The sequence below is a fragment of the Sphaerodactylus townsendi genome, linkage group LG11 (assembly GCF_021028975.2).
Source record: "Sphaerodactylus townsendi isolate TG3544 linkage group LG11, MPM_Stown_v2.3, whole genome shotgun sequence".
Lineage (NCBI taxonomy): Eukaryota > Metazoa > Chordata > Lepidosauria > Squamata > Sphaerodactylidae > Sphaerodactylus > Sphaerodactylus townsendi.
In genome coordinates this window covers 71,220,718-71,245,589 of record NC_059435.1, presented here as the reverse complement: position 1 = coordinate 71,245,589, position 24,872 = coordinate 71,220,718, and the positions used below count along the sequence as shown (strand labels likewise).

Genomic DNA, 24,872 nt, shown 5'->3' with positions numbered 1-24,872 from the left:
AATAGATGGACAGATAGACAGATAAATAGAACGATAGATGGATAGACAGGTAGGTGAGGATGATGAAGACAGATGGATCGATGGATGAGGATGATGAAGGGTAGGTAGGTAGGTAGGTAGGTAGGTAGGTAGGTAGGTAGGTAGGTAGGTAGGTAGGTAGGTAGGTAGGTAGGTAGGTAGGTAGGTAGGTAGGTAGATAGATAGATAGATAGATAGATAGATAGATAGATAGATAGATAGGGGGGGGTGGGCGGGGGGGGGGGTGGGGGGGGTCGGGGGGGGGGGGGGGGGGGGGGGGGGGGGGGGGGGGGGGGGGGGGGGGGGGGGGGGGGGGGGGGGGGATAGATAGATAGATAGATAGATAGATAGATAGATAGATAGATAGATAGATAGATAGGATTTATCATGATCCTACTACTCCACTGAGCAAAGTTTATTCATTTATTAAAATGTTTATACTTCACTCTTTCATTTTGCCACAGGTTTGAGGCCAACCTCTAGTCTAAGAAATCTTCCTCCAACTTGGGGTGGGTGGGGGTGGGTCCCTTAAGCTGGAAGAAGGCTACTTAGAGGATGGTTGGAGCCACCTCAGTTGGTCTGTCTATGAGACTGTCTGTCTGTCTGTCTAAGGTGTGTTTTTTTAGCTGTTTTATGTCTTCCTCTGAGCCTGAAGATGTTTCGTCAATATCAGAGTGTTTTCTTTTGTGCCGCTTTTACGTCCTGGCATGTTTTTATTGACTTGTTTTTATTGGCTTTAGTTGTTTTTATTGACTTCACTTATTTTTATTGATTTGTACCTATCGTTTTATTGCTGTGAGTTGTCTCCGACAGAGCTGGGACACATGGAGTGCTTAATAGATAGAGAGGAGTGAAAATTAGATGGAGAAAGAAAGACCGAACTGAAAGAAATGTGGGCAAAATCAGTGTTCTCAAGCAAACGCCCTGAAACTAGCTTTCTTGTATTCTAATCTGAATTTCTTCATAGCATTTCCACTTAATAATAGTACTTGGCAGAGAATTTTAATTACTGAAAAAGAGATTGACAAATCTCATCTAGTAATTCTTGCAGTTATTCTGCAAGGGTAGATCAGTACTAATATTCCCAGATGGCAGAAGATCGGATCTGAGTTTGAGTAGCTTATTTTATTTATTTGTTTGTTTAAATTTACATCCTGCCCTCCCCAACCTAAATTAGGCTCTAGGCTGCTCCCAGGCAAGGTTAAAATGCAATATAAATACAATTAACAATAATGCCAATAATACAATAAAATTTAACATTAAAATCCCCAGAGACTTTAAATCTACAGATGGCGAACGTTTAATACATAAAACCCCCAGCCTGCAAAGTTATATCATGATGGCTTTATGGCAGACATGAGATTCAAACCGAGGTGTTCTTGATTTGTGGTTCAGTGTGTTTCCTACTGTGCTAATCCAGTAATTACACATGCTGTTGGGTTTATAAGAGATCATTGCCGAGCGGACCGGACATGACAGAACGTACCGTGTGAAACGTGCAGACTAGTGCTTAAGACCTTTTAACAGAATGTAATCTAGGATTTCCTAAATATTAGGTACCTGACGTCTTTGACTTCAAATGTGGGATTCGCTACCACGAATTTCTCTCATCTCCACCCCCCTTCCACCCCCTATCTGCAGATAGCTGGCCAATGGAGGTAGTCTGTCTTCCGACTTTAAAAACATGCCCAAGTTTGTAATTTTGTGTGAAATTTTGTATGAGCACGACAGCTCTAGCCCTTTTGGGGGGAGCACATTTGTATGGAAGTTTTGAAGATGATTCAATGGCCTCTTCCTACCCTGTTTCCCCCAAAATAAGACCTACCCCAAAAAATAAGCCCTAGCACAGTGGTGGCGAACCTATGGCATGGGTGCCAGAGGTGGCACTCAGAGCCCGCTCTGTGGGTACGCGCAAACAGAGTGCCCCCCACACACATCTAGGCTGTGCTGTGCTTGGTGGGGGGAGTTACACAGTTGCTTCAAAGCAAAGCCACCGACTACCACCAAGCTTCCTACCCTTTATTACCCTTCCTACCCTTCCTACCCACTGCCTTGAATGCCTTGAATTTGGGTTATTCAAAGGATTCAAGGCAGTGGTGGGATCCAAAAATTTTAGTAACAGGTTCCCGTGGTGGTGGGATTCAAACTGTGGTGTAGTGCCAATGGGGCTGGGCGGGGCACGACGGGGGCGTGGCTGGGCATTCCTGGGCGGGGCTGTGGCAAGGACGCAGCCGCTGCACCGGTCCTTGGGCGGGAAACGAATGCACGCAGGCGCAGGCTGCCACGCACGCCGGTGCACCTCCTGCTAGACTGCTTCAAGTTCTGCGCACTACTGCTGAGAGGAGGGGCGTAACTAAGGCAAAAATCACGTGGCAAAATCACCAATTAGTAACCCCCTCTTGGCACTCACAAATAATTAGTCACCTACTCTCGGGAACCTGTGAGAACCTGCTGGATCCCACCTCTGATTCAAGGCACCTGATACCCTCTTGCAGCTCCTGCAATGGCTTGGGGGACTTGTGTGGGGAACCAGCCCTGACCTGAATGAATCCCCTTTTGCTGGATCAGACCAAGAGTCCATTGAATCGAGCTGTCACTCAAGAAGTCCCGATCACTATATGGTGCTTAGAGTGTTGGTCTTGGGTCAGAAGCACTCAGGTTCAAAACTCCCATTTGCCATGAAACCTTGGCTGGCTGACCTGGCCTCAATCATTATCTTTCAGTCAAACCTACCTTACAAGATTATTACTGCTCTTAGCTGCTCTTAGCACGCGGCATCCCTGGCGCGTGCCCAGGCGTCCCCACGACCCTGCGCTCTGTGCGGGGTCATCATAAGGCGCCATTTAAAAGAGCGCCAGGGATGCCGCGCGCTAAGGGGGTGCGACAGCGGCTGCGTTGGGGCGGCTGCGTTGTCGCCGCCCCTGTCTTGGGGAGTGCCGGGGGACCCAACACTACTTTCGGAGAGTAGCGCGGGGCTTAAGGTAAGTGGGGAAAGGCCCACAGAGGAGGAGAAAACTATGTTGGCTTCCTTGAGCTTTTTAGAATAAGAGCAGCATTAAATAGATATGGGAGAAGAGAGTCCTTCAGATATGTGTGACTAAAGGTGTTTCATATATCTGGGCCAGGATGTGCGGCAGACTTCCTGCTTCCCCAAACTAGAATTCCTTTACTGCCCCCCTTTATTTTCCTTTGGAAGGAAGAGAGAGAGAGAGAGATCTGTAAACCAACAACATCACGTATCCTTTACAGATGTGCTAACAGGGCGTAAATAGAGGCAAACAGGCACTCCTGCTTGGGAAATCCTGGAGATTTGGGGTTGGACCCTGGAGAAGGTGGGTTTGGGAAGGGGAGGGACCTTAATGGGGTATCATGCTGTGGAGTCTACTCTGCACAGCAGCCATTTTGTCCAGAGGAAATGATCTTGGCCCTCTGGAAATTGGTTGTAATTCCAGGAGATGGCCAGCCACCACCCGGAGATTGGCAGCCTTGCCTGTAATTAGGGTTTCCTAATTACCTAAGGAGCAGCAGTGGCGCAGGAGGTTAAGAGCTCGTGTATCTAATCTGGAGGAACCGGGTTTGATTCTCCGCTCTGCTGCCTGAGCTGTGGAGGCTTATCTGGGGAATTCAGATTAGTCTGTACACTCCCACACACGCCAGCTGGGTGACCTTGGACTAGTCACAGCTTCTCGGGGCTCTCTCAGCCCCACCTACCTCACAGGGTGTTTGTTGTGAGTGGGGAAGGGCAAGGAGATTGTCAGCCCCTTTGAGTCTCCTGCAGGAGAGAAAGGGGGGATATAAATCCAAACCACTCCTCCTCCTCCTCCTCCTCCTCCTTCTTCTCCTCCTCCTCCTCCTCCTCCTCCTCCTCCTCCTCCTCCTCCTCCTCCTCCTTCTTCTTCTTCTTCTTCTTCTTCTTCTTCTTCTTCTTCTTCTTCTTCTTCTTCTTCTTCTTCTTCTTCTTCTTCTTCTTCTTCTTCTTCCCAGCTCCAGTTTGGGAAACACCTGGACATTTGAGGGGTGGAGAATGAGGAGGGCAGGGTTTGAGAAGGGGAGTAAATCTACCGGGGTATGATGCCATGCAGCCCACCTTCTGAAGCGGCCATTTTCTCCAGACAAACTGTTCTCTGTCCCCTTGAGATCAGTTGTAACCCCGAGAGATCTCAACCACCTCTTGGAGGATGGCAGTCTGTAATGAAGAAAGCCTCCAGGAGCCCCCCAAAACAGTATGAAGAAGGCCTCAGCCCCCCCAAAACTGTCTGCCCCGTTTCAAAGGAATTCAAAGTTCTTGGCAGAGGAGTTCATTGTGTTCTGTACAGAGGCCACCTGCAGAAGAGAACTGGGTGGAGGACCCAGTTAATCTTTCATATCTGGGGAAGTTGCTTAGCCAACGTTCAGGCAGACTAAATATAGTTAAACTTCTCATTTCTGCACTCCCAAATCTGCACGTTTTATATTGATGGGGATAGTCTAGCTTATATCAACGAAATGGGGTGGAAACTGGATATCTTGGTCTTTATGCTGAAATTACAAGGGCAACCCATACATCCCTGTCATGACGCACCAACATTTTCCTGGACTCCGCAGGATTTTTGAGAGCTGCTGCGTAATCTTTTTTTGTTTTTCCTACTTACAATTAGTAAGCGTCAGACGGCAGGCCTAAAATAGTTTTCTAAAAGGGAAACATGCATTGATTTAGCAGATGGGTTTTTGGGGCCATGTGAGGATCACCTGTGAGGGCCCCCATTGGATGCCGCGACTATTAGATGCCGCGTCTGCTCGCCAGATTAGAATCCACCTGCGCTTAACCACTACACCACGCTGGCTCAAAAGGAAGTTGGAGTCTCAACTAGAGGGTGTCCAGCCAGAGGTGGGATCCAAACATTTTAGTAACAGGTTCCCATGGTGGTGGGATTCAAACTGTGGCGTAGCGCCAATGGGGCTGGGCGGGGCACGACAGGGGCGTGACCGGGCATTCCGGGGGCGGGGCATTCCTGGGCGGGGCTGTGGCAAGGACGCAGCCGCTGCGCCGGTCCTTGGGCGGGAAACGAATGCACGCAGGCGCAGGCTGCCACGCACGCCGGTGCACCTCCTGCTAGACTGCTTCCAGTTCTGCGCGCTCCTGCTGAGAGGAGGGGCGTAACTCAGGCAAAAATCACGTGGCAAAATCACCAATTAGTAGCCCCCTCTCGGCACACACAAATAATTAGTCACCTACTCTCGGGAACCTGTGAGAACCTGCTGGATCCCAGCTCTGCCTCCAGCTGCTGGACCACTTCCAAATTCTGCACCTTTTGCACATCTGAGCCTTTCTCCTTTCCAGCCACCAGCAACCCTCTTTCTCTGGCAGGTTGAATTTTCTTTCGTTTTTAATTTTTCCTTAGCCACAGGCTGACAGTTCTACTCCTGGAGTGAATTCGCTCCCCTCGCCCTCCTAAGCCACAGCCTAATCGCCAGCCTTGTGGTTGCCCTGAGATGAATGTATTTAATCTTGTCCCCCCGACGGTTTCAAAAGTGGGTGGCCTTTTAGCTGGAAATCTTCCAGGCAGGATAATATCCCCCAACACTCTTCTGAAGATCTTAACCACCTCCACATCAGGGCTGTAAGTGGCTACTAATTCACCGATAATTTTGTCCGCCAGCATCGGTTTTCTGCCGTGCGTGCTATCGCTGTCTCTTTGCAGATGAAGTGTCTAGCGAAGGATTCCAGACTTTGGATTGTGTGACTGCTGAGCTCCTTGGAATGTGCATCGACCGCTGTGCCCTCCAACATTGCCTTGCCACCATCCAATCAGCTCACAAAGTGTAGTTGTGAAACTCAGCAGACTTTCATGCCGAGTGGCCCAATTTGTACCCTGGCAGGGATCTAGCCCAAATAGGATGAAAATGCCACGCAGAGACCAAAGATGGCCCATCCAATGGGAAGAGGCGCAGGGAAGGATTATAGCAATTTGAGAACATGCCGTGACTCCGTGGACAGAGTATAAACTCCATGCTAGCCTCCTTGGACAGGGAAATCAGCCATTAAGTGGAAAAGGATGACAACAGATTGCCTTCCGCAGGGTTAGAAGGATATCAGGAAACACAGAGAAGGTATCAAGCCGGTTGCAAAATGATCAGTGTGTAGCAGTTCCCAACGGGGCGGGGGGGTACATGCCACAGTGTTTGGGGTACGCAAAAAGTTCCATAATGGGTTTGCTAATATGGGGGTACAGTTTTAGGGAAATGGGTTGCCAAGGCGTATGTGAGTAAAAAAAAGGTTGGGAGCCACTGGTGCATAGGATTAAGTGATCATTTGCTGAAGCAAGACTGCTTGTTATATCATCTGGGCTCCAATCTGTCCTTTCAAAAGGGTAGCAGCGTTGGTCTGCCATAGAAGAGCTAGATTCGAGCCCAGCAGCCCCATAGAAACCAACAAAATTTTCAGAGTACAAACTTTTGAGACTCACATCTCCCTTCGACAGATGCAAAATGGAGATCTCTGAGTCCTTATATCCCACTGAGAAGGTGGGAGTGTGTTGCAGAAAAGGGATTTAGGATGCAAACATAGAATGCAGTGGCGTAGCGGCAATGGGACAGGGGGCATGATGCCCTGGGCGCACACCGCACTACAGGCATGGAGGGCCATGGAGGGGGTGGGCAGTGCTGTGGCAGGGGCGCAGGGTGTGCGCGTTCCCCCTTGTTCCGCCCCTGGTAGAATGCAAAATGGAAAGTGTCCAACATAATATAAATATAAAACATACGACAAACTATAAATATCAACCATACATTTAAAAAATTTTAAAAGACTTTCCATGAGTCTATTAAAACAAGATGGCGGAACTTCCACTTTACTGAGCCCCAGGAAGTATTAAAAAGAAGGGGCAGAACAAAATTAGGCTGTTGTCTCATAACAGGGGGTGATCAGAGGGGGGCGGATTCTGTCTGATTGGGAGGAACTGCTTTTGCCTGGGCAGGGGAAGCCTGGAGGAGCAAGGAAACCTGAAGAAAGTGAAACATGTGTTGATTCCCCTCGCTTTTCCTTTGCTTTTCCCCGAAAAGCTGCACCTTAATCGCTCTCGGAAACCGCAGGAAGAGCGCAGTGCGGTCTGAAGAGGGAGAAATATGTGTGTAACTGGGAATCCAAGCTAAAGGGAATGTACACTGAATGAGAGAGAGGCCAATCGTGCATAATGGCCCAAAGAATCTATAATAATAATAATAATAATAATAATAATAATAATAATAATAATAATAATAATAATAATAATAATAATAATAATAATAATAATACTCTGGGACTTTAGAATACAGACAGACACCTGGCACACAACACCCCAGACATAACAGTGGTAGAGAAAAAACATGTTTGGATCATAGATGTTGCTGTGCCAGTTGACAGCAGGGTAGAGGACAAAGAGCTGGAAAAGATCACAAAATACAAGGACCTACAAATTGAAGTTGAACGATTCTGGCAAAAAAGAACAACAGTAATCCCAACACTAGTAGCGTCGGGTGCTCTAGGAGGAATCCCCAAAGAAATCTTGAAAAAACATCTGGAAAGCCTCAAACTTGGACAAGAACATCAGTCCCACATGCTGCAGAAAAGCAGCACTTCTAGGAACTGCACATATTCTACGCAAATACCTCTAATATCCTAGGTCCTTGGGAAGGACTCGATATTCAGAGATGAATTCCAGACACTTGTGCTGTGTTGTTATGTATATAATAATAATAATAATAATAATAATAATAATAATAATAATAATAATAATAATAATAATAATAATAATAATAATAATAAGAAGAAGAAGAAGAAGAAGAAGAAGAAGAAGAAGAGTTTGCATTTATATCCCCCCTTTCTCTCCTGCAGGAGACTGAAAGGGGCTTACAATCTCCTTGCCCTTCCCCCCTCACAAAAAACACCCTGTGAGGTAGGTGGGGCTGAGAGAGCTCCCAGAAGCTGTGACTAGCCCAAGGTCACCCAGCTGGCGTGTGTGGGAGTGCTCAGGCTAATCTGAATTCCCCAGATAAGCCTCCACAGCTGAGGTGGCAGAGCGGAGAATCAAACCTGGTTCCTCCAGATCAGAGTGCACCTGCTCTTAACCACTAAAATTAGGATGAGAAATTCTATATTCTCCCTAATGGTGTCCTGGGTTAGATCAGTGTGTACATCTTTCCTTTGAGGAACATAAGCCCCCCCCCCCCCCACAAAAGCCAGATTTTGCATGCAAGTAAGAAAGAAAGAAGAACTTGCCTGCTGGATCAGACCAGAGTCCACCTAGTCCAGCACTCTGCTACTCGCAATGGCCCACCAGGTGCCTTTGGGAGCTCACATGCAGGAGGTGAAAGCAATGGCCTTCTGCTGCTGCTGCTGCTGCTGCTCCTGAGCACCTGCTCTGCTAAGGCATTTGCAATCTGAGATCAAGGAGGATCAAGATTGGGAGCCATAGATCGACTTCTTCTCCATAAATCTGTCCAAGCCCTTTTTAAAGCTATCCAGGTTAGTGGCCATCACCACCTCCTGTGGCAGCATATTCCAAACACCAATCACTCCCGTGATAAGTCTCCTGTGATAAATTAGGGCTTTCTGTTTAAGTTCTTTTTCAGTTCCCCTTCTAACATATTTAACTAGCCCAGGGGTAGGGAACCTGCGGCTCTCCAGATGTTCAGGAACTACAATTCCCATCAGCCCCTACCAGCAGCAATTATTACACATGAAAGAACTGATGGGGAATTATAGTTCCTATCCTGGAGCTCCTGAGTTCTATTTCACTCGATGGTTTCATTTCCCCCCCCAAATAAATCTTGGAATTGTTGTGAATTTTCCCGAGAGGCGCATTCTCCAGGTAGAGACCGATTCAAGCAGTTGTCTTTAAAAAAAATATTGCTTTCGAATTGAGAACGGATTTCACACGATGGTATAATTGGCCGTTCTCAAAATACCAGCGTTGAGCCAACTTTTGTTTAAAAACAAAATCTATTATGAGCTTTGTTGAACGCATTAATCAGAGTCTCCCGTTAAAGAAAACAGCCATCGTGGTCTCACACTAGTCAAAACAGTCATGTGTGGTCTTGCGTGAGTCAAAATACGCGGGGTGGGACTTTGTGATTTAATTGCATATGAAGCCCAGTGTAAAGATGTCACCGTTGCCACCAATGCTTATTAAGATTGCTCTAATTATATACACATTTCTTTCTTTTTCCTTTCTTTTTCCTAGGCAACATTCAAAGGTTGGATGGAAATAATGTATGCAGCGGTGGATTCCCGAGAGGTAGGCTGCAATGTTTGAGCACTTTTATCTTCTACCTGGCTATTTTCACATGTGGAAAGGCAGCCAGGAGTAGGCACCAAATAGTCAATGACTGCCTCTGGAATGAATGTTGCAGATTTATGTCCTCTGTAAATAACATTCCATTCAAAATCTGGCTTTAAAATACCAATGGATTTCTGAGAGCCAGCATGGTGTGGTGGTTAGGAACAGGTGGATTCTAATCTGGAGAACCGGGTTTGATTCCCCACTCTTCCAGCTGAGTTGCAGAGGTTTATCTGGTCAACCAGGGGGCTTTCCCCACTGACAGAGTTGAACTGGTTTCTACCTAGGTTCGCCTCAGTGAATCCCCACTGCCACCGAGCTCAACATTGTTTTGTCTTAGTTCCCCCCACCCCCCAGAACTGCGACAAGGATGAACTACACTTTTCTGCCTGAACAAGGTCGATACCGCTTCGAAGCTTCAAAGCGGGGAAGCATCGAAACGACACCTCATCCGTTCAACCAATCACGAGCCGATTTTGTGGCATGCGCAGAACGGGAGAGTCGTGGCGGGCAGAAAGCGCATGTAACTGTAAACTAAACTGTAAAAACTGTAAAAAAAAAAAAAAAGAACGCTCCCGTGCGTTCACAAGCACCAATGACGATCAAGGAGCGAAACAGGCACCAAGATGATCCCGCCCACTTAGCTCGGTTCCAGGGGGCCAACTCAGTTGCTGTGGGGACAGCCTGGAATCGCCCTCCACTGAAGGGAACCGAGTCGACCTTAGCTCCCTTCTGTAGTGTGGAAAGCCCCCAGATGCGTTTCCCCACTCCTACATTCCTGCTGGGTGACCTTGGGCTAGTCACAGTTCTTCGGAACTCTCTCAGCCCCACCTGCCTCACAAGGTTGTGGGGAGAGGAAGGGAAAGGAGCTTGTAAGCCACCTTGAGTTTCCTTACAGGAGAGAAAGGTGGGATATAAATCCAAACTCTTCTTCTTCTCTCTGCCTCTCTGGCTCTTTCTTGGATGGGTACACCAGAACAAACTGATGAAAGGAACTGTAATGTAAAAGGGAGTTATCCTCCAATATGCAATATTAATTCATTAATTAATGTTCATGCAATATGTTTTCTTTGGTTTGCAAAATTATTGACTGGGCGCATTGTCCCAGGCATATCCTTTATTGTGCTGTACTTCTGCCAAGAGGCACGAGAGTCTTCTGTCCCGAGAAAGTGCAATTCATAATTAATTGAGCATGAAAATGAGCGGATCCTCCGGAGAACTCAACAGGGTTATTCCAATCTGCAAAGGATATTCGTGTTAATGATTACTGCATAAAGGATTACCGGTGATTAATAACACTGAACGGAGCTTTAGGTCCTAAGAAGAAGAGGAGTTTGGATTTCTAACCTGCCTTTCTCGACCATAAGGAGTCTCAAAGCAGCTCACAAGCTCCTTTCCCTTCCTCTCCCCACAACAGACACCTTGTGAGTTAGGTGGGGCTGAGAGAGTTCTGAGAGAACTGTGACTAGCCCAAGGTCACTCAGCAGGTTTCATGTGAAGGAGCAGGAAAACAAATCCAGTTCACCGGATAAGAGACTGCTGCTTATGTGGAGGAGTCGGGAATCAAACCTGCTTCTCCAGATTAGGGCCCACCTGCTCTGAACCACTACACCAGTGGTGGCGAACCTTTGGCACTCCAGATGTTTTGGACTACAATTCCCATCAGCCCCTGCCAGCATGGCCAATTGGTCATGCTGGCAGGGGCTGATGGGAATTGTGGGGTGGGGGGGGGGGGGGGGGGGGGGGGGGGGGGGTGGGGGGGGGGGGGGGTGGGGGGGGGGGGGGGTGGGGGGGGGGGGGGGTGGGGGGGGGGGGGGGTGGGGGGGGGGGGGGGTGGGGGGGGGGGGGGGTGGGGGGGGGGGGGGGTGGGGGGGGGGGGGGGTGGGGGGGGGGGGGGGTGGGGGGGGGGGGGGGTGGGGGGGGGGGGGGGTGGGGGGGGGGGGGGGTGGGGGGGGGGGGGGGTGGGGGGGGGGGGGGGTGGGGGGGGGGGGGGGTGGGGGGGGGGGGGGGTGGGGGGGGGGGGGGGTGGGGGGGGGGGGGGGTGGGGGGGGGGGGGGGTGGGGGGGGGGGGGGGTGGGGGGGGGGGGGGGTGGGGGGGGGGGGGGGTGGGGGGGGGGGGGGGTGGGGGGGGGGGGGGGTGGGGGGGGGGGGGGGTGGGGGGGGGGGGGGGTGGGGGGGGGGGGGGGTGGGGGGGGGGGGGGGTGGGGGGGGGGGGGGGTGGGGGGGGGGGGGGGTGGGGGGGGGGGGGGGTGGGGGGGGGGGGGGGTGGGGGGGGGGGGGGGTGGGGGGGGGGGGGGGTGGGGGGGGGGGGGGGTGGGGGGGGGGGGGGGTGGGGGGGGGGGGGGGTGGGGGGGGGGGGGGGTGGGGGGGGGGGGGGGTGGGGGGGGGGGGGGGTGGGGGGGGGGGGGGGTGGGGGGGGGGGGGGGTGGGGGGGGGGGGGGGTGGGGGGGGGGGGGGGTGGGGGGGGGGGGGGGTGGGGGGGGGGGGGGGTGGGGGGGGGGGGGGGTGGGGGGGGGGGGGGGTGGGGGGGGGGGGGGGTGGGGGGGGGGGGGGGTGGGGGGGGGGGGGGGTGGGGGGGGGGGGGGGTGGGGGGGGGGGGGGGTGGGGGGGGGGGGGGGTGGGGGGGGGGGGGGGTGGGGGGGGGGGGGGGTGGGGGGGGGGGGGGGTGGGGGGGGGGGGGGGTGGGGGGGGGGGGGGGTGGGGGGGGGGGGGGGTGGGGGGGGGGGGGGGTGGGGGGGGGGGGGGGTGGGGGGGGGGGGGGGTGGGGGGGGGGGGGGGTGGGGGGGGGGGGGGGTGGGGGGGGGGGGGGGTGGGGGGGGGGGGGGGTGGGGGGGGGGGGGGGTGGGGGGGGGGGGGGGTGGGGGGGGGGGGGGGTGGGGGGGGGGGGGGGTGGGGGGGGGGGGGGGTGGGGGGGGGGGGGGGTGGGGGGGGGGGGGGGTGGGGGGGGGGGGGGGTGGGGGGGGGGGGGGGTGGGGGGGGGGGGGGGTGGGGGGGGGGGGGGGTGGGGGGGGGGGGGGGTGGGGGGGGGGGGGGGTGGGGGGGGGGGGGGGTGGGGGGGGGGGGGGGTGGGGGGGGGGGGGGGTGGGGGGGGGGGGGGGTGGGGGGGGGGGGGGGTGGGGGGGGGGGGGGGTGGGGGGGGGGGGGGGTGGGGGGGGGGGGGGGTGGGGGGGGGGGGGGGTGGGGGGGGGGGGGGGTGGGGGGGGGGGGGGGTGGGGGGGGGGGGGGGTGGGGGGGGGGGGGGGTGGGGGGGGGGGGGGGTGGGGGGGGGGGGGGGTGGGGGGGGGGGGGGGTGGGGGGGGGGGGGGGTGGGGGGGGGGGGGGGTGGGGGGGGGGGGGGGTGGGGGGGGGGGGGGGTGGGGGGGGGGGGGGGTGGGGGGGGGGGGGGGTGGGGGGGGGGGGGGGTGGGGGGGGGGGGGGGTGGGGGGGGGGGGGGGTGGGGGGGGGGGGGGGTGGGGGGGGGGGGGGGTGGGGGGGGGGGGGGGTGGGGGGGGGGGGGGGTGGGGGGGGGGGGGGGTGGGGGGGGGGGGGGGTGGGGGGGGGGGGGGGTGGGGGGGGGGGGGGGTGGGGGGGGGGGGGGGTGGGGGGGGGGGGGGGTGGGGGGGGGGGGGGGTGGGGGGGGGGGGGGGTGGGGGGGGGGGGGGGTGGGGGGGGGGGGGGGTGGGGGGGGGGGGGGGTGGGGGGGGGGGGGGGTGGGGGGGGGGGGGGGTGGGGGGGGGGGGGGGTGGGGGGGGGGGGGGGTGGGGGGGGGGGGGGGTGGGGGGGGGGGGGGGTGGGGGGGGGGGGGGGTGGGGGGGGGGGGGGGTGGGGGGGGGGGGGGGTGGGGGGGGGGGGGGGTGGGGGGGGGGGGGGGTGGGGGGGGGGGGGGGTGGGGGGGGGGGGGGGTGGGGGGGGGGGGGGGTGGGGGGGGGGGGGGGTGGGGGGGGGGGGGGGTGGGGGGGGGGGGGGGTGGGGGGGGGGGGGGGTGGGGGGGGGGGGGGGTGGGGGGGGGGGGGGGTGGGGGGGGGGGGGGGTGGGGGGGGGGGGGGGTGGGGGGGGGGGGGGGTGGGGGGGGGGGGGGGTGGGGGGGGGGGGGGGTGGGGGGGGGGGGGGGTGGGGGGGGGGGGGGGTGGGGGGGGGGGGGGGTGGGGGGGGGGGGGGGTGGGGGGGGGGGGGGGTGGGGGGGGGGGGGGGTGGGGGGGGGGGGGGGTGGGGGGGGGGGGGGGTGGGGGGGGGGGGGGGTGGGGGGGGGGGGGGGTGGGGGGGGGGGGGGGTGGGGGGGGGGGGGGGTGGGGGGGGGGGGGGGTGGGGGGGGGGGGGGGTGGGGGGGGGGGGGGGTGGGGGGGGGGGGGGGTGGGGGGGGGGGGGGGTGGGGGGGGGGGGGGGTGGGGGGGGGGGGGGGTGGGGGGGGGGGGGGGTGGGGGGGGGGGGGGGTGGGGGGGGGGGGGGGTGGGGGGGGGGGGGGGTGGGGGGGGGGGGGGGTGGGGGGGGGGGGGGGTGGGGGGGGGGGGGGGTGGGGGGGGGGGGGGGTGGGGGGGGGGGGGGGTGGGGGGGGGGGGGGGTGGGGGGGGGGGGGGGTGGGGGGGGGGGGGGGTGGGGGGGGGGGGGGGTGGGGGGGGGGGGGGGTGGGGGGGGGGGGGGGTGGGGGGGGGGGGGGGTGGGGGGGGGGGGGGGTGGGGGGGGGGGGGGGTGGGGGGGGGGGGGGGTGGGGGGGGGGGGGCAGGGTGGGGGGGGAGGGGGGGGTGGGGGGCTTTCAAAGACGCCTCGCTCCCCAGCAAGGCAGGGGGGTCAGTCAGGGTCATCCGGCGGGCCGGATGTGGCCCGCGGGCCATATAATGTCCAGGTCTGGGCTAGTCAGAACGGATGGGGCTTAGTTCAAGAGACCGACAGCTTGAATCAGCAAAAAAACAGCTTCATGTGTTTATCTTTTGTTGCCTCAGCGTGAGGAGCAGCCTAAATGGGAATATAATGTGTACATGTATCTCTACTTCGTGATCTTCATCATCTTCGGCTCCTTTTTCACCCTGAACCTCTTCATAGGTGTCATCATTGACAATTTTAATCAACAAAAGAAAAAGATAAGTAGTGCTTCGCTTGCTGGAGTCATTTTACGACCAGCAATCTCTCTTTGTATGCTGAGTGTTACACAACTGGAAGCGTCTGTCTGTCTGTCTGTCTGTCTGTCTGTCTGTCTGTCTGTCTGTCTGTCTGTCTGTCTGTCTGTCTGTCTGTCTGTCTGTCTACAATCAGAAAAAAATACAGCCTGTGCCACTGGCCACTTATGTTCATGGTGCACACAACTGTATGTGTGGTTTTCGTGAAGTTTGCTCATGGCAAACAGATTCTCTGATTCGTTCAGAACAAGCAGGCTGTGCAGTTTTGCTTGCCACCACAACGTTGCGGATTTTGTGCAAAGGGTCAATCTGCAATTGAAACAGAAGACCCAGCACAGGAGGCAAGGAGCTGACCCTGGGGGCAAAAGAGGAAAATTAACCAGCTACCAGGATGGGCCCGGTCCCCACTGTCGTCCTCACCCAATACAAAAGTATGTCTTTTTGTGACCAAAATATAAGAGGTCCAACTTTCTCCTTACAACTCCACAATGAAAAGGGCTAAAACCTTTGTCCTTTATATAATGAAAGCTGGGAATTCAGAGACGCTAGTAGCTCTTGGCCATAGGTTGTACATAGATGGTGCATTACTACCCTGTTTCCCCTAATATAAGACATCCCCTAAAAATAAGACATAGTAGAGGTTTTGCTGAAGTGCGAAATATAAGGCATCCCCCGAAAGTAAGACATAGCAAAGTTTTTGTTTGGAAGCATGCCCGACAAACGGAACACAGAAAAATAAGACATCCCCTGAAAATAAAACATAGCACATCTTTGGGAGCAAAAATTAATATAAGACACTGTCTTATATTCGGGGAAACACGGTAATTCAAACAAAGAAACAAAAAACTCCAGGCCCTCTGGTGGCGCAGGAGGAGGATGCAACCCAGATAAGCAATTGCCAAATGAACAGGGCAGCAGCAGGAAGTGAAGAGTAGAACACAGAATCAGGCTGTTGGAGGGCATACAGGCGCAAAAAGCCATTGAGACAGAGGAAGCAACCTGCCAAATGAGCATGAATGGGCTAATAAATAGATCAACAAAAATATCAGCTTCCTCTTTGCGCCTTGGAAAGTTGCTGAAGCGCCCCGTGTTCATCCATCCCCACTGATCGATACAAAGTCAAATTCCTTGTTGTTTGTTCTAAAGAATATGAATTCCCAAGTCACGTTTCAAAAGGAGTCCAGTCCAGTAACCTGTTCTACTAGCCAGAAATTCAAAGAAAGCAATAAGAATTAACCATGCTTTCAATGCTTTGGACTACTCCTGCGCCGCATGAACAGTCTGCTCTTCCATCCAAAATAATATTGGCTGCAGCAACAGCAGCAAGGATACTATATATGCACAGAAATGGAAAACTCCATCTATATCTACAATGGGAGGATGGTGGGTGAAGGTATTACTGTTGGCTGGGAACTTCCTCACTTAAGGAAAAGAAGTTAACTAAAGCTCATTCTGCACATGCAGAATAATGCACTTTCAAACTGCTTTCAGTGCTCTTTGAAGCTGTGCGGAATAGCAAAATCCACTTTCAAACAGTTGTGAAAGTGGTTTGAAAACGCATTATTTTGCGTGTGCGGAAGGGGCCTAAGTTTATAGATCATTGAAAGCCCTTGACAGTAAAATGGAGACAAAACAAAAATAAATTAATTAATCACTAGTGGTTTTGAAGGTTATGGACTGTTAAAACAACATCCAGTAGAGATCAGTGAGATTTTAAAAAAATTAATAATGATGTTACAGGTTTAATTGTATTATGATGTTTAATGGCCAAATGGTGGAAATTTAGGATTTAAGGCAGTGGCGTAGTGCCAAGGGGATGGGGTATGTGTAACGCATCAGGCACGCGCCAGTGGGGAGTGTGGCGGGGGCATTCCAGGGCGTGGCGGGGTGAGGCAGGGGCAGAGGGCACATGTGTGCCTGTAAGGAATCAGTAAGGTCCAGTCCAAAAGCAACCTTAATCGTTCTTTATTGAGCTGGCTTTCATGATCGTCTACAGGCAATGCAGATTCTGACCCACCCCCACCCCCCCATCGGTCAGCCGCTTTTACGGGCCTCTATTCCCGCCAAGAGCTGAACATAAACAATTAGCAGTTCCCACCTAACAAACCAAAAGCAGTTTCACACAGGGCTATATCACACAGACGGAAAGCAAGGTTAAGCAAGTGATAACAGATGTATTGGGCAGTTAGCCCAACGTAGCGAAGGAATCTCCTCCAAGGCCAAACTACCAACTATAACAAAGTCACAACCTTACAGTGCCCCGGGCGCAGTTTCCCCTTGCTCTGGCCCTTGTTTAAGGGTTCACATTGATTACAGAAGAAACTGGAAGTCTCTATGAAATAAGGACTTTATAAATGTTTGTCTTTATATGTTTCGGATCGTGTTTTTAAAGTGCAAATTTAAAAAACTGAACCAAAACACAAACAAGCAAAATAATACAAATTGCATTTCCCTATACTTAGGTGGACAAGACATCTTTATGACAGAGGAACAGAAAAAATACTACAATGCCATGAAAAAATTGGGATCCAAGAAACCCCAAAAGCCCATCCCACGACCATTGGTGAGACTACTCAAATTATTTTTGGACATTTCAGGAGGGCCTGTGGCCTAAAGAGCGTGGTTTACAAGCAGAAAGTCCCTAGGTTGATTGCTGGCATTTCCCATTGAAGGATCCCAAGTAGCTTTCAGTAGGAAAGACCTTTCAGTAGGTTGTAATCTCCTTCTTTTCTAGTAACAGTTCAATGGTCTCATCCTTTAAAACTATGCAATCCAGCTCCACTAAATGTAACAGTCCTTTTGCCATTTAACAGGGCCCTGTGAGGAAGAGTGATACGCTGCTGTATTGCAGTCAAAGCTCTGCTCATGGCCTGATCCTGAGACTTTGTGCCTGCCCCCCCCCCCTCACTCCTGATGTCTAAATGGCAGCAGTGGCGTAGCGCCAAGGGGATAGGAGGCGCAATGCACCGGGGGCGCGCCAGTGCAGGGGTGTGGTGGGGGCATTCCAGGGGCATGGCAGGGCAGGCAGGGGCATGGCAGGGACGCAGAACAAACGCATGTCCCTGACACAGTTCCCCCTCGCTCCAGCCCTGGATAGCAGCTGCAGATGGTGTTATCCATTATGACATTTGATTAGTTTTAGGTTTGCCTCCTGGTCATTTGAAACGTTTAATTTTATTTTGTGTTTTTTATGTGTCTCAATTGTGAGCGTTTTGATTGCATTTTATCATGTTGGCTTTCGAAGCCGCCTTGAGTTCCTGTAAGGAAGAAAGGCAGCTAAAACATGTTTCCAATAAATTTAAATTTACTCAGTAAATAAGTGTCCGCGCTCGAGCCTCTGTGCAACTTGAAAACTGTCATCCTGCACTTCAGAGCTGTGGCATATTCTCACTGGGATGCTCAGCCTCCAGTGTCCTAATCACCGCGTTTCCTTCCTCTCCTCCAGAACCCGTGCCAGGGCTTCATTTTCGACGTCGTCACAAAGCAAGCCTTCGACATTTGCATCATGCTTCTCATCTGCCTCAACATGGTGACCATGATGGTGGAAACGGACGATCAGAGCCAGGAAAAAATCAGCATCCTTTATATCATCAACATGATCTTTGTGGCCATCTTCACGGCGGAGTGCATATTGAAAATGGTGGCTCTGAGGCATTACTATTTCACCAATGGCTGGAATATATTTGATTTCGTGGTGGTGATTCTATCCATTGTGGGTAAGTCAAATAATGATTCTGTGGGGGTTCCCAAAGCCCAAATTGCTACACAGCTTATAGGGCTGCCCAGAGAGGAAGAAGAAGAAGAGTTTGGATTTATATCCCCCCTTTCTGTCCTGTAAGGAGACTCAAGGGGGCTTACCCTCCCCCCACAACAAACACCCTGTGAGGTAGGGGGGGCTTAGAGAGCTCCAAAGAACTGTGAGTAGCCCAAGGTCACCCAGCTGACATGTGTTTGAGACTCAAGGGGGCTTACCCTCCCCCCCCCACAACAAACACCCTGTGAGGTAGGTGGGGCTGAGAGAGCTCCAAAGAACTGTGAGTAGCCCAAGGTCACCCAGCTGGCATGTGTTTGAGTGCACAAGCTAATCTGGTTCATCAGATAAGCCTCCACAGCTCAAGTGGCAGAGCGGGGAATCAAACCCAGTTCTCCAGATTAGAGTGCACCTGCTCTTAACCACTAGACCAGTGGTTCCCAAACTTATTTGGCCTACTGCCCCCTTTCCAGAAAAAAATATTACTTAGCGCCCCCTGGAAATTATTTTTTTAATTGTAATAGCAATTAAACAGAAAGATATATGTATTAATGTTTCTACCTGTGGCCATCACCGCCCCCCTGGATCGCTGCAGCACCCACCAGGGGGCGGTGGCGCCCACTTTGGGAATCACTGCACTAGACCATGCTGGCTCTCTCAAGATGGAGAAATTAGGACAATTCTCATGTGGTTCATGCGATGCAAGGCCCCCTACTCCTTTGGGTTGCCAGCTCCAGTTTGGCAAATACCTGGAGATTTTGAGGGAGGAGCCTGGATTTGGGGAGGGGAGGGGCTTCAGTGGGGTATAATGCCGTAGAGTCCACCTTCCAAACGGGCCATCAGGTGAACTGATCTCTGTCACCTGAAATTATAATAGTAGAAGATCTCCAGCCGCCCCCTGGAGGCTGACAGTGCCGGCTGCACTATGTGCTATTTCATGCCCCTAGACTCATGTGCAGTGGCGCGTGCTCTTCAATCTGAACTCTTTTTTTAACTGAAAATCCAAAGCCTTGGTTAAGCACGAACCGGGGTTTCATTCCATTGTTTGTCCTTCTCTCTCCCAAGGTTCCGTGCTTTCCGACATCATCCAGAAATACTTCTTCTCCCCCACCCTCTTCAGAGTCATCCGCTTGGCTCGGATCGGCCGGATCCTGAGGCTTATACGAGGGGCCAAAGGGATCCGGACACTCCTTTTTGCCTTAATGATGTCCCTCCCCGCGTTGTTCAACATTGGCCTCATGCTTTTCTTGGTCATGTTCATTTACGCCATTTTCGGCATGGCCAACTTTGCCTACGTCAAGAAGGAGCATGGGATCGACGACATGTTCAACTTCCAGACGTTCGCCAACAGCATGCTCTGCCTCTTCCAGATCACAACGTCAGCCGGCTGGGATGGGCTCCTGAACCCCATTTTGAACACGGGGCCGCCGTATTGCGACCCTTACGGTAACCATACGCATAGCTCCAAGGGAGACTGCGGCAGCCCCGCTGTGGGGATTCTGTTCTTTGTGACCTATATCATTATCTCTTTCCTCATTGTTGTAAACATGTACATAGCCATTATTTTGGAGAACTTCAGTGTGGCCACTGAAGAGAGCACAGAACCCCTCAGCGAGGACGACTTTGATATGTTTTATGAAATCTGGGAAAGGTTTGACCCTGAAGCCACTCAGTTTATTGAGTACAAAGCACTTTCCAATTTCGCGGACACGCTCTCGGAGCCTTTGCGGATTGCAAAACCAAATACCATCAAGCTGATCGCCATGGACCTGCCCATGGTGAGCGGCGATCGGATCCACTGTTTGGACATTTTGTTTGCATTTACCAAAAGAGTCCTGGGTGAATCCGGGGAGATGGACGCCCTCAAAATCCAGATGGAGGAGAAATTCATGGCTGCCAACCCGTCGAAGATTTCTTACGAGCCAATCACGACCACGCTGCGGCGGAAGCAGGAAGAGGTTTCTGCCATCCTCATCCAGAGGGCTTATAGGAGCCACCTCTTCCAACGATCGCTCAAGCAGGCCTCTTTCTTGTACCGCCAAAAAGCGTGCAATTTGGGGGAAGACGCACCGGAGAAGGAAGGCCTCATCGCCCTCATGTTGGGCGAAAACTACGGCAGGCCAATCAACAAATCTGAAACTCTTTCCTCCACGTCGTTCCCCCCCTCCTATGATAGCGTCACAAGAGGCACCAGTGACAACTTCCAGCTACGGTTGACGGACTCGAGCAAAAGCGACGAACACCTGGACGATCAGCTATCACCTGAGCAAGACAAAGAGTCGGTTGTTTAAAGGGCAGATTGGGAGGGTTGGCTTTTTTTTAAGAACACGTCCAAAATTTTGTTTACAGAATGTAACACTGTACCTACACGACAGTTGACGCAGCCTTTTTAAACATTTGTTGCAAAGGAATCAAGAATGGAAGCTGAACCCTTTTAAGGTGTTGTGTAAGTCAATGTGTTATATACATATAACCATTGACCCGGCTCTTTTTGAACTTTGCTCAATGTTTATATCTATATATGCACAGGGATGGGCCCGAAGATCGGGCCCAAGGTCACGGCTGTTCTAGCAACGATGCAATTGGGGAGATGCTAGACTGTAACACCATAAAATACTTTATATCTAATCCACGGGGAGGGCGGGGGGCAATCCGACTGCATACTTTCATTTTTGAGGTCTTACTTATATTAGCGCGTTTACCTATGGCAATGTATGATCTTGCATTTCTATCATTAAAAAAGCCAGGGAGAGAGAGGCCGAGACGAGGAGAGATGATCACATAGCTGCTGTAGCAACAATATAACACTTAATGTATATGTTGTGAATGGTCTTTCATAAATTTATTATATTTGATATTTTTTTACTTAAAAAGAAAAAAAGATATAATTATCTCTTTTTCCACGGAGATAGATGATTGCTAGCACTCTACGTGATATAAAGTAGGAGTTTGTGGTGGTTTCCAAACAACGCAAGATGCCGCTGCCGGCCAGAGATATTCATTGCCCGACAAACTAGAAAGTCAGCAACATACTAACCTTGTATTAACTGCAAAGACACCCACTTGGAACCCCCAGGGAAACAGAAGGGAGGAAGTGACATCAGAGACAGCAAGACTCTTATTTTTTTTGTTTGTTTTCTCCTGCAGGATATTAGACACTAATGGATTCTGCTTGTAAACCTGCCAATAAAAGCACTATTTTTTTAGCATGTTTCGAGAGTCTGCTTTGGCTACCATGAGGGTTCTGATCCAAGTGTCCTTAGAAGGAGTTTTGGGCTTCACATTAACATGGCACTGCTTTATACTGAATCAGACCATTGGTCCATCAAGATCACTATTTTCTATTCAGACTGGTAGTGGCTCTCCAGGGTCTAAGGCTGAGGTCTTTCCAGAGGCGTAGCGCCAAGGGGACGGGGGGCGCAATGCACTGGGAGTGTGCCCCTGTGGGGGGCATGGAAGGGCAGGCGGGGGCATTCCTGGGTGGGGTGGAGGACGCACCGGTGCACCGAGTGCTTCCCCCCCTTGCTACACCTCTGGGTCTTTCACATCACCTACTACCTGATCACTGGCGTAACTAGGGTGGAGTTGGGTAGGGCAAATGCCCTGTGTGCTGCTTGGGAGGGGGGTGCCATTGCTCTTGAATATCTCCACTAAGATTTTTGGGGGTCAAAGGGGGGAGTGAAATTCGTAGTGATTCTGCTGATTTCATTTGTGTTATTTATAGTCCCCCTTTCTCACAAGGACTCCAGGCAGATTACGCATAAGAACACAAGAACAAGCCAGCTGGATCAGACCAGAGTCCATCTAGTCCAGCTCTCTGCTACTCGCAGTGGCCCACCAGGTGCCTTGGGGAGCTCACAGGCAGGAGGTGAAAGCAATGGCCTTCTGCGGCTGTTGCTCCCGAGCACCTGGACTGTTAAGGCATTTGCAATCTCAGATCAAAGAGGATCAAGATTGGTAGCCATAAATCGACTTCTCCTCCATAAATCTGTCCAAGCCCCTTTTAAAGCTATCCAGGTTAGTGGCCATCACCACCTCCTGTGGCAGCATATTCCAAACACCAATCACACGTTGCGTGAAGAAGTGTTTCCTTTTATTAGTCCGAATTCTTCCCCCCAGCATTTTCAATGGATGCCCCCTGGTTCTAGTATTGTGAGAAAGAGAGAAAAATTTCTCTCTGTCAACATTTTCTACCCCATGCATAATTTTATAGACTTCAATCATATCCCCCCTCAGACGTCTCCTCTCCAAACTAAAGAATCCCAAATGCTGCAGCCTCTCCTCATAAGGAAGGTGCTCCAGTCCCTCAATCATCCTCATTGCCCTTCTCTGCACTTTTTCTATCTCTTTGATATCCTTTTTGAGATGTGGTGACCAGAACTGAACACAGTACTCCAAGTGCGGTCGCACCACTGCTTTATATAAGGGCTTGACAATCTTTACAGTTTTATTCTCAATTCCTTTCCTAATTATCCCCAGCATAGAGTTTGCCTTTTTCACAGCTGCCATGCATTGAGTTGACATTCCCATGGAACTATCAACTCAGACGCCCAAATCCCTTTCCTGGTCTGTGACTGTTAGCACTGATCCCTGTAGCGTGTATGTGAAGTTTGGATTTTTTGCCCCTATGTGCATCACTTTACATTTTGCTACACTGAACTGCATTTGCCATTTCTTAGTCAGCATAGTGAGTCAGTACGGTCAACAATCTAAAAGACAGTGTCAGATGTTTGGAGAGGTGCCATTTCACTGCCTGCCGCAGGTGGCCTTTTCTATAGCTATGCCCCTGTACCTGAATGTTCAAACTGGAGAGGCTGGGACCTTTCGAATCTCAAGCCAAAGCCCTACAGCTGAGCTACAGTCCCTCCCTGAACATTAGCTCCCAGATTTCGAACTTTAACCCCCGAAAACGCGTGCAACAAGATATCATCAAAGCAGCTCTTGACGGAAACCTCTGTCTGAAGTCAAACATGCATTTGCTTCAACTTCATCAGCATAACAAGTAGTGTTTTTTCTGAAGTTAGACTCGCCTCGTTGCTGTAGAGGGCTTGTTACTGACAGCGGGAGAGAAGAGCTACTGACAGGGATGGCAATCAAGGCCTCTGTGTTTTCAGGAGCCTCCTCCTAAGCTAAAGGAGTGCCCTGCGAGTCTCCACAAGTATATCACAATGAGGTCTGGCCCTCTTGAGTCAGAGATGTCTGATTTTCAAGCTTCCCCCTCCTGCTTCTTTTGGAGTCTCATCTCCAGTTTGTTGTGGAGGTGAGGATCAGGGCTGTGAACAGGCAGATTCCTGGCTGCATACATCTCTTTTTCACAGCTGCCATGCATTGAGTTGACATTCCCATGGAACTATCAACTCAAGGAGCAGCAGTGGCGTAGGAGGTTAAGAGCTCATGTATCTAATCTGGAGGAACCGGATCTGATTCCCAGCTCTGCCGCCTGAGCTGTGGAGGCTTCTCTGGGGAATTCAGATTAGCCTGTGCGCTCCCACACACGCCAGCTGGGTGACCTTGGGCTAGTCACAGCTTTTCGGAGCTCTCTCAGCCCCACCTACCTCACAGGGTGTTTGTTGTGAGGGGGGAAGGGCAAGGAGATTGTCAGCCCCTTTGAGTCTCCTGCAGGAGAGAAAGGGGGGGATATAAATCCAAACTCTTCTTCTTCTTTTGAGTTGCTGAGACTGAAGAAGAGGAGGAGGAGGAGGGGGGGGGAGAGGGAGGAGTTTGGATTTGTACCCCACCTTTCTCTCCTGTAAGGAGTCTCAGAAAGGCTTACAGACCGCTTTCCCTTTCTCTCTCCACAACAGACGTTTTGTGGGATAGGGGGGCTGAGAGGTTTGTGAGAGAACTTTGACTAGCCCAAGGTCACCCGGAAGGCTTCACCTGGAGGTGTGGAGAAACCAATCCAGTTTGCCAGAGAAGAGTCCGAGTCAGTTGTTTTTTTTTAACAACACAACACAAGCCTTCATTGGCATATAAAACAGGACAAAATTTTAAAACAAAACAAGGTTAAGAAATGCAGTTAAAATTACTAATTCCCAGTATAAAATTTGCAACAGTTTCACAAAAGAGCACATCAGAGCTGTTCGGGAGATCGGGTATCTTATAACACTCATGCCACTGAGAACATTGCAAGAAAATGGAATTCACGTATTTCAGGCGTATCTTATTGCATTTAGGGCCTAGAAACAAAGAATGGTCAAGTGTTTCAACCGTAGTCATATCACATGAACACACTCTTTTAGAACGTTCCATATTCTTGAATCTTCCCTCCAGCAGAGCTGATGGTCCGAGTCAGTTGAATAAAGGTCAGTTGAAGTTGAGTGAGGAGTCGAACCCCGTTCTCCAGATGAAAGCCCACTGCTCTTAACCACTACGCCACGCTGAGGAGCCTTGCTGGATCAGACCAATGGCCTTAACTCATCCGGCATCCTTTTTCACAAAGCAGCCAACTGATAAGAGGCCTTCCCCTGACGGCGGTTCCCTTTAGTAGCCATCGCCAGTCGGCACTGTCCTTCATGAATCTGTCTGCTCCCCTCTTCAACCCATCTAAGAAGAAGAAGAAGAGGAGGAGGAGGAGGAGGAGGAGGAGGAGGAGGAGGAGGGGTTTGGATTTATATCCCCTCTTTCTCTCCTGCAGGAGACTCAAAGGGGCTGACAATCTCCTTGCCCTTCCCCCCTCACAACAAACACCCTGTGAGGTAGGTGGGGCTGAGAGAGCTC

At 52.8% G+C, this 24,872-nt stretch overlaps 1 protein-coding gene across 2 annotated transcripts in view; it reads left to right on the top strand.

The window, feature by feature from the left end:
- The window catches only part of LOC125440723 (sodium channel protein type 5 subunit alpha-like), a 395,791-nt gene extending 374,433 nt beyond the window's left edge, over window positions 1-21,358 (top strand). For both annotated transcript variants that reach the window (XM_048510652.1, XM_048510653.1), the window contains exons 23-27: window positions 9,216-9,269; window positions 14,228-14,365; window positions 16,860-16,964; window positions 17,847-18,117; window positions 19,218-21,358. In XM_048510652.1, the coding sequence (XP_048366609.1) occupies window positions 9,216-9,269; window positions 14,228-14,365; window positions 16,860-16,964; window positions 17,847-18,117; window positions 19,218-20,443 (1,794 nt within the window). In that variant the 3' untranslated portion in view covers window positions 20,444-21,358. The remainder of the gene's footprint in view (window positions 1-9,215; window positions 9,270-14,227; window positions 14,366-16,859; window positions 16,965-17,846; window positions 18,118-19,217) is intronic.
- Window positions 21,359-24,872: the final 3,514 nt, after the last annotated feature.